This window comes from Arachis stenosperma, chromosome 6 (assembly GCF_014773155.1).
Source record: "Arachis stenosperma cultivar V10309 chromosome 6, arast.V10309.gnm1.PFL2, whole genome shotgun sequence".
In the NCBI taxonomy this organism is placed as follows: Eukaryota; Viridiplantae; Streptophyta; class Magnoliopsida; order Fabales; family Fabaceae; genus Arachis; species Arachis stenosperma.
In genome coordinates this window covers 22,414,364-22,427,681 of record NC_080382.1, presented here as the reverse complement: position 1 = coordinate 22,427,681, position 13,318 = coordinate 22,414,364, and the positions used below count along the sequence as shown (strand labels likewise).

Sequence of the window (13,318 nt, the reverse complement as noted above, 5' to 3'; positions counted from 1 at the left end):
AGGTGTGTGAAGAGGGAGTGAGCAACAATACCCAGCCTGCAAGAAGGGTGTTGGCCTCTTACACTATCCCCAATGCAAGAAACTGCGGGAGTAGCATACTCTCTCCCAACGTTCATGCAAATAATTTTGAGTTGAAGCCTCAACTTATCACTTTGGTGCAGAACAATTGCTCCTATGGAGGAAGTCCACTTGAAGATCCAAACCAACACTTATCCATCTTCCTCAGGATTTGTGAAACCGTCAAAACAAGTGGTGTGCATCCAGACATCTACAAGCTACTGCTGTTTCCATTCTCTCTGAAGGATAAGGCCACTCAATGGCTAGAGACATTTCCCAAAGAAAGCATCAATAATTGGGAAGACTTAGTGAGCAAATTCCTAGCCAAGTTCTATCCTCCCCAAAGGATTATCAAGCTGAAAACAGAGGTGCAAACATTCATTCAAATGGATGGAGAGTCGCTGTATGATGCCTGGGAGAGATACAAGGCCTTAATCAGGAAATGTCCCCCAGAAATGTTTAGTGAGTGGGATAGACTCCAAAACTTCTATGAAGGGTTGACCCAGAAAGCTCAAGAAGCATTAGATCATTCAGCAGGAGGCTCATTGCAGCTAATGAAGACAACAGAGGAAGCCCAAAACCTCATAGAGATGGTGGTAAACAATCAATATTTCTTTGCTCATCAAAGACAACGCCAACCAGCCCAGAGAAGGGATGTGCTGGAGCTTGAAGGTGTTGACGTTCTCTTGGCACAAAACAAACAGATGCATCAACAGCTTCAGCAATAAATAGAAATGATGGCCAAGAAAATTGATGGACTGCAAGGTGTTGCAGTAAACACACAACGCCAATCTCAAACCTCACATGGGTGGAATCAATCTGAAGAAAGTTTTGGGACATTCAATTTTGAGCAACAAAGCCCTGAGCAGGTGCAATGCATGAACAACACTTCAAGTTCATTTCAACACAATTTTCATGGTGATGCACACAAGACACCCTGGAAGACTCATTCTAATTCAAGGTTGGGTGAGCATCAGAATCAAGGACAAAGGGACTTCAACTCTGGCAGCCTCAGCAACACAAGCAACCATAACCATTCATCCAATAATACTAACCAATTCAAAAATTCACAAAACACATATCACCAACCCCATAATAACTCACAAAACCACCAGAATAACTTTTTCACATCCACATCCCACCCACAAAGTACCCCCACAATTAATTCAAACAACTTCCAACAACAACTATCTCATTTCACACAACCACAACCAAATCCAGACTCTCAAAGAATCTCAAGTCTAGAGAAAATGATGGAGAAACTCATGAAAAATTAAGAGATGGCAAAACAAGATCAGGAAGCTGTAAGGAAAGATCAGACCCTGGCATTCAAAAACCAAGAGACTTCAATCAGAAACCTTGAGAGACACATGGGGCAAATGGCTAAGCAAATTTCAGAAATGGATGAGAAGAGAGCAAATGCCTTCCCCAATGTCACTGAAAAACACCCAAGGGACAAAGGAAAAGCCACAAAATGGGAGGAGTGCAAAGCAATCACAGTGGAAAGTGAGAAGACTATGAAGAAGGAAGCCATCAATCAGGACAAACACAACAGAGAAGTTCCACAAGAAGAGACAGAGGGGAAAAGTAAAGAGGATCAAGAAACCAAAAATGTACAAATTTCAAAGGGATACAAGAACACCCTTGAATCACAACTACAAGAGAAGAGGGAAGGAGTGAATCCTTATATCCCCAAACTTCCATACCCTCAGAGGTTTAAAAAAGAAAATGAGGATAAGCAATACTCAAAATTTCTGGACAAATTCAAGACACTCGGCATCAATATTCCTTTCTTGGAAGCACTTGAACAGATGCCACTATATGCCAAATTCATGAAGGAAGTACTGACAAAGAAAAAATCCCTGAAGGAAGGATAAATTGTTGAGATGACAAAGGAATGTAGTGCTATCCTCCAAAGAGAGTTGCCAAAGAAGAAAGATGATCCTGGGAGTTTTTACATACCTTGCACCATAGGAAAAATAACAATTGAGAAGTCATTCTGTGACCTCGGTGCAAGCATAAACTTGATGCCTTTGTCTCTAATGAGGAAACTTAAAATTTCTGAGCTGAAGTCCACACGAATAGTTCTCCAAATGGCTGACAAATCCACTAAGCAAGCACTGGGAGTTGTGGAGAATATGTTGGTAAAAGTGGGAAAATTCTTTCTCCCTGCTGACTTTGTTATCTCAGATATAGAAGAGGACCCTGACACTCCCATCATCTTGGGAAGGCCTTTCCTAGCTACGGGCAGAGCATTGATAGATGTGGAAAAAGGGGAATTGTTGTTGAGAGTGCATGATGAGCATCTAGCATTCCATGTTTTTAAAACCTTGCATGAACCCATTCAAGAAGAAGATTTTATGAAGGATAAGGCCAGAAATCAAAGTTTGAAGGAGGCAGTCAATGAGTTAACTCCAAGACTTCTAAATCCATGCTTGAAAGTAGTAGAAATGGTGCAACAAACCAAAGAAGTCAAGGAGGAACTAGATCTAAAACCCCCAAATGAGAAATTCAGCATCCTAGATAAAGAACCACCAAGGCAGGGAGTATCTCTTGAGAAAGAAAAGAAGAAGAGGCCAAGAGGGTGGAGAAATAAGAAAATCCCTACTGAAGGCTTTTCACCAGGGGATAAAGTGGTGTTAAACACCCAACCAATGAAGGTGTCTCCACAATTATCTGAATACTACACTATAAACCGGGTCCTTTCACTTGAACACCTAGAGATCATCAAAGAGGAGACTGGAAGGAAGTTCATAATAAGAGGTGAAAAGCTGAGGCACTATGATTTTCAGCCTCCATGATCAAAGAATGGAGGATGTCAAGCTAATGACAATAAAGAAGCGCTTGTTGGGAGGCAACCCAACCTGAGGTAGTTTCCTTTTTCTAGCTTATTTCAATAAGAAGGTTGAATAATTGGTCTGTAATGCAAGGAGCTAAGTTTGGTGTTGCACACCAAAACAATTTAAGGGAGAATGAAGGATTCTAAGTTTGGTGTTTCACCGAAATCTCATTTAAAAGAACATTCTCACTTCCTGCACAATGCTAGCTCCAAGCAATCAGACAAATTATTCAACTATTTAATTGCTTTTTAGCTTTAATTCCATAACCTTTAGCAAGGACACAAGGTTTCACATATGGTTAACTTGTCGCATCAGAGGCAGTGGTAAGGAATTAAGTTTGGTGTTTCCACACCAAAATAAATCCAAAAGACATACTCAACTCATGCATACTAACCATTCACTTAAGGGTTTGAGATGCAGGCAACTTTTGAGAATTATGCAGAAAACTAGCCAACATTTGAAGACAATTTGCATTATGACTCAAAAGGGAGGCAACAGGAGGAAGAATGAAAAGCTGCAACTTAAAAGGTTGTATTTACACTTGATCCTTGTTGTTGTGAAAAGTTTTAATTCAGGAATTCTTGTATATCTTGCTAAAGTGTTCATCTAGTTACAAGTGAAGTTGTTTGATTAAGTATGCTGATCTGCATAATGCTTGTCATTCATCATCTTAGCTTTAAATTTTGTTTTGTTTCCCATATGCTTGAATAAAAGAGAAATGTTTGAATTAGAAAGTAAATATCCAATGTTGCATAAGTTAGAATGGAAGTTAATGGTGGTATATGTGCTTGATTAAATGCATAACTCATGAAATAATTACTGCATAATGTCATTTTCATTGAAGTGTGAGCTAGCTTGCTGTCATAAAGGTTCTTATCAGTAAAAAAAATCCCTTGAGAACAAAATAAAACAGAAAGAAAAGGAAGAAGAAAAAGCCAATGTGGCAAGAAAAACAAAGAATAAGGCTAGGCACCAATAGCTTGGACCCTAGGACACATGCCTGTGGTGTTCTTGTACTAGGATATGCTTGGACAAGTAAATTCTAAGGGGTATTTCAAAACCTGGCCACTTAGATCAACTGATTTGGGATGGCCAATTGAAAGTCCACAATAAAGAGCAACCTAGATACAGAACATTTAGTTATCCAAAGAGATGCTGGGCATCAATGATCCTAGGAGGAAATAGTGAGCCATGTGTCTGTGGTGAAGAAATGTTGAGCAAAAAATAAAGCCAAAGGCTGCTGCAACATTTGACACCAAGCCTTCAAAGAATAATAAGCTTGTTAAGCAAAATAAGAAAAGAAAAGTTAGCAAGGGAGCAAGTAAAGAGTAAACCTTATAACAGCAAGCTTAGTAAGCCTTTGAGGAAAAGTGTTTATTATGTAACAGCAACCATTAACTGAGTTATCATTGTCTGCATAAAAACTCCATGAACCAAGTTCTACTATATGCCTAATAAGGATATGTATGCTTTTCTTTTTTCATTTTATTTCCTCTTAATTTTGATGCTTGCTTGGGGACAAGCAAGATTTAAGTTTGGTGTTGTGATGACAAGTCATCATATACCCATTTCTCAAGCTAATTTCACTTGTTTCATTAGTTTTTATGCACTTTCTTGCACCATAAGTAAGCAATTTAGAGTGGAATTGCATGTTTTATTTGAATCAATCAACCACCATTTAATTGATGCGAAATCATGAGGTTTAAGCTAAATTTAATTGATTTTTAATTGATTTATAAACCTTGTGAATTTAGTGATACTTTGATTGGTTGTTTTGATTATTTGAAGGTGAAGAAAAGAAGAAAAGAGTGAAGCGTGGCTTAAGAAAGCGTGACCCAAGGAAGAAAAGAGTGTAGCGCATGGAAGGGAGGAAGCCACACTGCCCTCCTCAAGAGCACACTGTCCTCCAAGGGAGCACAACAATGAACCAAGCTTCCAAAACATCACTGCCCTGCCCTCCATAAGAGCGGAGCACAACTCTATGCCAAGGAACAAAGGAAGGAAAAATTCTGCCCTGCCCTCTTCAAGAGCAATATCGGGCTCTCATAAAAAATAATTCAAAGGAAATTGTTCTCCAAGTGCCACCCATGGGTTTCGAACCCAAGTACAAGAAGGAAAGAAGTAGCGCTCAAATACAAGGAAAACAAGGAACTAGGCGCTACTTTGGTACCAAGAAAACCAAGAAAAAAAGGCAACAAAAGCCATCCAGCAAGTTTTGAACTTGGGACCTCACCCAAGAACAAGGAAAGCCTGCGCTGCCCTGCCCTTGTGGAAGGCAGGGCAGCATTTCTTGGTGCATGGCACAGCATTTTGGCACGGCCAGGAGCTTGGGCGCGCGCACATTGATGCATAGGCAGGGAGGCAAGGCCGCACCATGACAACATTGCCCTGCCCTCCACAAGGGCAGGGCAGCATCCTGAATGCCTCTCCCACACTTGGCACGCAACATGCTTCCTCACACAACTTCTTTGCTCTGCCCTCCACAAAAGCAGGGCAGCCTCCTGGGAGCAAGATGGGCTAAATTTGACTCAAAAATCCAACTTAATTCATTTCTTCACCAAATAAAAAAGCCCACTCAAAATTCTTAGATCCAAAATATAAAGTGTATAAATAGGTGTTAGTTAGGATTAGAATGGGAGTTTTTTTTTGGAGAGAGCTTACTTCATTTTAATTTTGATCCTTAGTCAACTTGAGAGCTCACTTTCCATTTTTCTGTTTTCTGCAATTGGAGGAGAGAATTCATTTCTTCTACCTCTGATCTTTTGTTTTCTTTACTGGGTTTTGATTGAATCTTGAGTGTGAAGAATTGAGAAACTTCTGTCTCAATCTCCATCTAAGATCTCTTTAATTTCCCTTCTGCATAATTGAGTTCAATTCCATTTCCTTTACTGCTGCAATATTTAATTTCTCTTTAATTGCTTTGTGAACTTGGATCTAGGAAGGCAATTGAGATCTAGAATCTGCTATCTAGTCTCTGGAGTCCTGAGATCTGATTTTATCTTTTTGGTTCTTCTGCTAAACCACTGCTGCAATCACATTTCCCATTTCTGTTTGAGATCTAGTAGAATTCAAATCATCTCTTACTTTGATAATTGTTGCAATTTAATTTCCCTTGCTTAAATTCTGAAATTCCAGTCCTCAAATCCCTTTTCCATTCAAGCAATTTATATTTCTTGCACTTTAAGTTACTGCAATTTACATTTCTTGCACTTTAATTTTCAGTCATTTAATTTACTTGTTCTTTAAGATTCAGCTCTTTTACTTTCAGTTCTCTTTAATTTCTGCAATTCATCCCTCTCCCTTAACATTTCCTACTATTTACTTACTGTTGGATACAAAATTACTCAACCAATACTTGATTCGCTTGACTAAATCAACCACTAAACTAAAATTGCTCAATCCTTCAATCCCTGTGGGATCGACCTCACTCCCGTGAGTTTTATTACTTGATGCGACCCGGTACACTTGCCGGTGAGTTTTGTGTTGGATCATTTTCCACACATCAATAGCATTGCATAATTGTTTTCAACCTTGACAGATTACTGTAGAAAGGATAAATAAAAATATATTAGATAAAGAATGATAATAAAAAAAATCATAATTGTATATAGATAATGTTACATCATTGTTATACTATATTTTAAAAAGTATACATGTCATTAGAGTTTACACAAGCAAATGCTATTCTAATTTACCATTTTGACATGATTCTTTTAAATCTAATTCATCGATAGTCTTTATCAATAACCAGTTGTATTCTTTTCACAGACTTACACATCATTGATCAAGAACTAAGGGAGTTAACTTCAATCGATATCGAGAACATACTCAGAGGATACAACAACAGTTTGAGAGATATCCCTTCGATGCAATTTCCAGATATGGATATATGTGCATAACAGTTGATGAACACTAGTGTAAATAGACTGATTTGTGACGAGCTTCGATACGATAGGCGTAAATTGACTGTAGAACATGCAGATTATATGCAGAAGCTGACGGATGAGCAAAAGATAGTCTATGAAAAGATTATGGTAGCTGTGAATAGTGGTGAAGGCGGTGTTTTCTTCGTATATGGCTACGGTGGTACAGGAAAGAATTTTGTTTGGAAAACATTGGCTACGGGTATCAGATCCAAAGGTCAAATTGTGTTGATGGTTGCATCAAGTGAGATAGCATCCCTATTACTTCCGGGTGGTAGGACAGCACATTTACGATTTACAATCTTCCTTAATCTCGATGAGTTCTCAACATGTAATATAAAACAGAATAACCCTTTGGCTGAATTGATAATAAGGGCTAAACTTATTATATGGGACAAAGCTCCCATGGTTAATGGACTTTGCATTGAAGCAGTCGATAGGACAATGCGAGATATTCTAAGATTCAAGAATGTTCACAGTCTCCACCAGCCTTTTAGAGGTAAGACAGTTATTTTTTGTGGTGATTTTTGACAAATATTACCCGTGATACCAAAGGATAGCAAAAAAGACATTGTTAATGCAACAATTAATTTCTCATATATATGGGATAGTTGTAAGTTGTTGTCACTAACGAGAAACATGTGTCTCCAAGTTGACATGGCTGAGAAAAGAAACAATGAGATAAAAGAATTTGCTGAATGGATTTTGGCCATTGGAGATGGCAAGTGTGAAACATCCATGGATGAGATTGACAAGATAAAAATTTTCGAAGATATTCTCATCAATGACTGGAATGATCCTATAGTCTCTATATGCAAAGCAACATACCTTGATTTGTTTTTGGGTGCAAATTGTGTATCCCATGTCAAAGAAAGAGCCATACTTGCACCCACACTCTAAATGGTAGATGAAATAAACAACTACATGATAAGTTTGAATCCAGCAGAAGCTAAAACTTATTATAGTTCTGATACTACATGTCAAACAGAGGCGAACAATGACATTTTGACATCAATACATACACCTCAGTTCCTAATCACAATCAGATGCTCTGGAGTCCCTAACCATGAACTAACACTAAAAGTTGGGATCCCAATCATGTTATTGAGGAACATATACCACTCGATAGGTCTATGCAATGGGACACGGATGGTTATAACTAACCTTGGGAAGCATATCATAGAGGCAAAAATCTTAACAGGGAATGGTCTTGGGGAGAAGGTGTACATTCTGAGGATGACTCTAACTCCATCTGATCATAGGATACCATTTAGATTTCAACGAAGATAATTTTCTATAATGATTTCCTATGCCATGTCAATTAATAAAAGCCAAGGATAATTTCCTATAATGATTTTCTATGCCATGTCAAATGTAAGGTTGATACTAAAGAAACCTATTTTCACACATGGTCAACTATATGTTGCAGTTTCAAGGGTTACACATAAGAGAGGTCTCAAGATTTTGATGTCATAATGAGCATGAAACTACAGAAACAGACAATGTAGTCTACAAAGAAGTATTTAGGAACTTGGTATAAAGAAAGTTCAATACAACAACATAGGTACATCATTTAAAAATTCAGTTATATTTTCTAAATATGAGATTTAGTTTCATGTTTCTTTTGTTCAATCTCAGTATATTTTTTAAAATTTATTCTAAAAGTTAGTTAGCTAACTTACTCATGAAAGTTGTTATTTCTTAGTACAATATTAACCACAAAGTCTAAACAGTGTAACTTAAAAAATATTTTTAATCATCAATATTTTCATTGATATTCATTTTTTATTTTTTATAGCTGAGACAAATAATGAGCAAGCTTCTGTGAGTGTGATCAAGGGATGGAGATGACCAACAGGTGATTAGAGTGGTGGATTTAGAATGGAAATGGTCAAGTCACCTACAAGCTATTTTGTAAGTTTATTTAGATACAAACTATTCTGCAAGATATTTTCAACAAGATTTCAAGGTAATATAAATGAATTTACCATTTAAAATATTTGGTACAACCCCTATTCATGAGAGATTTAGTTTAAAAATGTATAAATTTTTAAACACCCATCCTATGAAAATCATACTCGGCATCAGCAAAAAACTTAAATTAACCAAATTGTTAAGCAAACATAACTATTTTGAACAAAACTAAACAATAATGATTCCGTTGCATAGCCAATAAGCTACTTTGGTACATGTTATATAGAATTTTTATAACTTAGTTTGTTATCCAAATTTATTGTCATATTTAAACAAGACAACCATCATTAACTCAGTTAAAACCTTGCTGGGGAGATATATCGGATTGACGCCCAAAGTAGTCAACGTATTTGGTATCCAATCAACCTAATTATTCAAAAAAATTGACGTACATATTAGGAGAAAAATATCTCACGGCATATTATGGAAATCATATGTGAGTTTGGGTACTACATTATAGGGATCGAATGGACAATTCTAAACACTTGACATTACAAAGCATATTGAAAGAGATTCCACAAATTTTAAAATAACTTGATATAATACGTGTCAAAAACATTAATTGAAAAGAATAACTTTATATTTGAATTTATAAATGTAATTGTTCTAACATTTTTGAGCGTGACTTAACTATTTGTCTTCTTTATTTAAATAAAAAAATATTATTTATTAATTTAAATTGAGATACAAAAATTTAAAATTGATATATTTAGTATCAATTTTGTCTTATAATGAGTGATAATTTACTGAAATACTTTTAATAATAATTATGAACAAGATAGTATAAAGAGAAGCTTATAACTTTGATAATATAGTTTACAAAGAAATGTTTAGAAATGTGGCACAAAATAAGCCCAAAACACCAACATAGGTAAATCTTAAAAAAATTCAATTATATTTTTTGAATTTGAGTTTTGTTTCCTGTTTCCTTTGTTCAGCATTTTTTTAAATATATTACGAAAAAAAAGTTGGTTAGCAGACTTACTCATGAAAGTTTCTATTTCTGAACACAATATTAACCATTCAAAACCAAAACAATATAACTTCACTTAAATTATTAATGAACATTTTGATTGATATTCATTTCTTATCTCAGCTGAGACAAATAATGCTCAAGCTTCAGTGAGTGCGACCGAGAGATAGAGAGGACCAACATGTAATTAGAATAGTGGATTTGGAATGAAGATGGTCAAGCTACCTACAAGATTTTTTGGTAAGTTTATTTATACTTAGTTGAGGAGATTTAGATACAACATATTCTGTAAACTATTTTTAATATTTCGAGAGAATTTAAACGAATTTACCATTCAAAATATTTGCCAAAGCCCCCTTTTCATGTGGGATTTAGTTTAGCGTAATAGGAATAGCGAATTGATGATAAGGAAACTGATACGTGTTTTCTTTATTAGAAACTCAATTATGGACAAAAAACAACACAGAACCGAAATTTTCGCAAAATAAATGACAAAACCCAAATCAAACCGTATAGCATTTTTAATCATTTTACAGGTTGCTCACTTGAAACTGCAAAACTACAACCAGCAAAAGCATATAATTCCATACCTAACACTAATTATATTACCTATAAAAAAATATTATCTATTATGAAAATGAAAAAAACACCAATCCAAGTTAATGATCAGACTATTTTAGTAAAAATATTCTATGAGAATATGCAATTTAGTTTATGCAAAGGTTTTCCCTGTACATTAACATAAATCTAATGAATTTTAGTTTTCAAGTTAAATAAGAATAACAATCTATTAAACACAGAAAGTAACGCACATTCTTTCCACCATTTTCTTTATTTGTTTAAGCTACTAATTAAAAACACCTCTTGATTTGATCCATTCATCAAGCACTGAGTCAACTTCCCATCACAAATGACACTATTAACTCTACATTAAAAAGACAAATTTTCTTATTGTAATGTTTATATAGTAAATAAAAACCAAATTAGGAATGAATCATAATGTTGAGAGTTAAAACTCAAATTGTAGATCCAATTGAATAAAGCAAAACTTGAGACGGAATTGGCAGTGAAGAGAGATGCAGCCACTATAGCAGAGGTTGGAAAAAAATGAGGACATAATCACAAAATTGAGATTCCATTACCTCACCTAATCCAATAAATCTGCTCGATCACTTCTTATGTTCGTTTATATACTAAAATTAAAGTTAATAAATTATGTTTAGCAAAGATTGAGACTTACAATTGGTTCTTGCAAAATTTGCTTTATGACTTTGACGATGATTTGATGCGTCACCCGTGATCACCACGCACAACTCAGGCCACAAAGGAACAATGTTTTGATAACCTATTACTCAACAAGTTCTAAATACAGAGGCATATGATGGAGCAAAGATCATCTCAGGGTCGGGCGCCCTCCCTCGGTGTCTTCTGTCATTCGAAGCCTTTTTCTGCTCGGCTAAATGTGTGTGACTGTGTGTGCCTTTGAATCGACTTAAATCTTTCTTCTCCTTTGGAGTTTCAAGTTCTGATTCCATTATTACCGACTTGCTGTGAAACTGATGTGATGAAGGTGCCAACTGATAAGCTGCTGCAGTGGCAGGCATACCAAAAAAAAAAGACACAAAACAAAGGATACCTAATTTCAAAAATGAAAAAGAAAAATAAGATGACACCCCACTTTTAGAGTAGAATGGAAAAAGATTTTTACCAGGGTTATTGGTCACCGGTAGTAGGTGGACACTGAGTTTTAATTCCATTAATGATAAATAAGGTGTAGTAGTTGGAATATGTATTAATGGGTGTATGTGGATATCTATGTGCATAATTTTTTTTATCAGTAATTTAAAAAAAATATGGTATTTGATTTCAAATTAAATAATATTAAAAATTTTATGTTTCCAATCAATTATAAATAAATTTTGTTTTAATTCAGCATATAATTAACTAGATGCTATCTATAGAATATAATATTATTTGGTGATAATGACATTTAATCATGCAACACAATTAAAATAAATTTGAAAAATCATCCACTAAAAAAAACAAAGACACAAAAGATAAATTTATTATAAATATTTTAAAACTATAAGCTCAATTCTCATATGTTATCATAAAAAAGGAAGTTTCTTTTATAAATATATACTTTTACCAAGTCAAATTGTATAAAATTTGATAGTTTATTCCATTAGTTAATTGGTATCACATTTTTATTTTTACAGTTATAAGTAGCACCATATACATTTTTAATTTGTAACGTAAGATAATTGCGTACAATAAAAATTTACTAAATATATCTTCACATAATCCGCGTGAAACGCCGGTATTTATTCTAGTATAATATATAGATATAAAGATACAGTTACTACATATACTAAAAATACATTATCCAAGAAATTATGTTGGATTTGACTTATAAGTTAATATTGGTATTCTAACCATTTTCTATTGAGTGTTATATATTTAGGTTGAATGCTTAATTGAATTTTTGAAAATATTAATGTTGTTATGATATTGCTGCTCTTTTCATTTTCATTTTGTTTCTGATTGACTATTCTAATTGATTTGTTGGTTGATAATTATATTTATCTTTTGTTGATTTTTTTTATTTTTCTTTTCCTGCATTTGGAGTTCTGAAATTTAGTTGTTAATGGTTTACATTAATTTAGTAGGTTCACTTAGATATTGGTGGGTTATAAGATATTTTATATCTCTATGATAGTGTGAAATATTAGATTTATTAGTCCCTTTTAATCAATTCTCTTATTATTCTATAGTAGTATAATAGTCAGGTGAGATTTACTAATAGATGTCTTTTTCTATCCAGTTTGTGCCCAATGACTACATTATAGGTGTTTTTGGGTTTGCCTCATATGTATATACACACATGTTCAAGTAGATTAGATGTTAGTGAATTTTAGGGTATTCTATTCTATTACTTTATAATGGTATGAGATTTGTTGAAATCTATCCTTTCTTATTCAATTGGTGTCCAAGGAGGATAGCACAGGTGTTCTTGATTATGGTAGTTACATATGTATGGATGTATAGATATGTACATGATAGATATTAGATGTGTATGCTATGTGATACATATTTTTTCATCCTTTCTTTGAGGTATTCAAATTCAAATATTTTGGTGATTTCTTAGCTTGTCTAAGAAAAGGACTTCTTGGTTGTATGGTCCAACGCACCTCCTTTCTTCTCTGAAATTTTTTATTTTTGGTTTCTATTTATTTTCTTAGTTTTCTCTATTGTCTTTGGTGGTTGAGTCAATGCCTCCTCCATTTGATTCTATCTCTAAGATCCACCTTCCAAGGGAGGCATAGAGACTTAAAGTTAGGGTACTAAAAACTTGAATTGTTCTTTCATTTGGAAATCATGATGTTACAAATTCAATGAAAATCGTTCTTGTTGATGAAGATGTGAGTGGCTGTTCATTGTTGATTTTGGGTTAATTTTATTTATGGCTTTCTTTCCTCTTGAATTGTAGTCATTGTAACTGTTTTTTTTTTATTTGTTGTTATTTTCTTATGCAGTCTAACAAAATCCAG

General features: G+C 34.5%; 1 protein-coding gene across 1 annotated transcript; it reads left to right on the top strand.

The window, feature by feature from the left end:
- Nucleotides 1-6,802: 6,802 nt before the first annotated feature.
- Nucleotides 6,803-7,351, top strand: LOC130933887 (uncharacterized). The gene has a single exon (XM_057863493.1). The coding sequence runs from the start codon at nt 6,803-6,805 to the stop codon at nt 7,349-7,351; it is 549 nt and encodes a 182-aa protein (XP_057719476.1).
- Nucleotides 7,352-13,318: the final 5,967 nt, after the last annotated feature.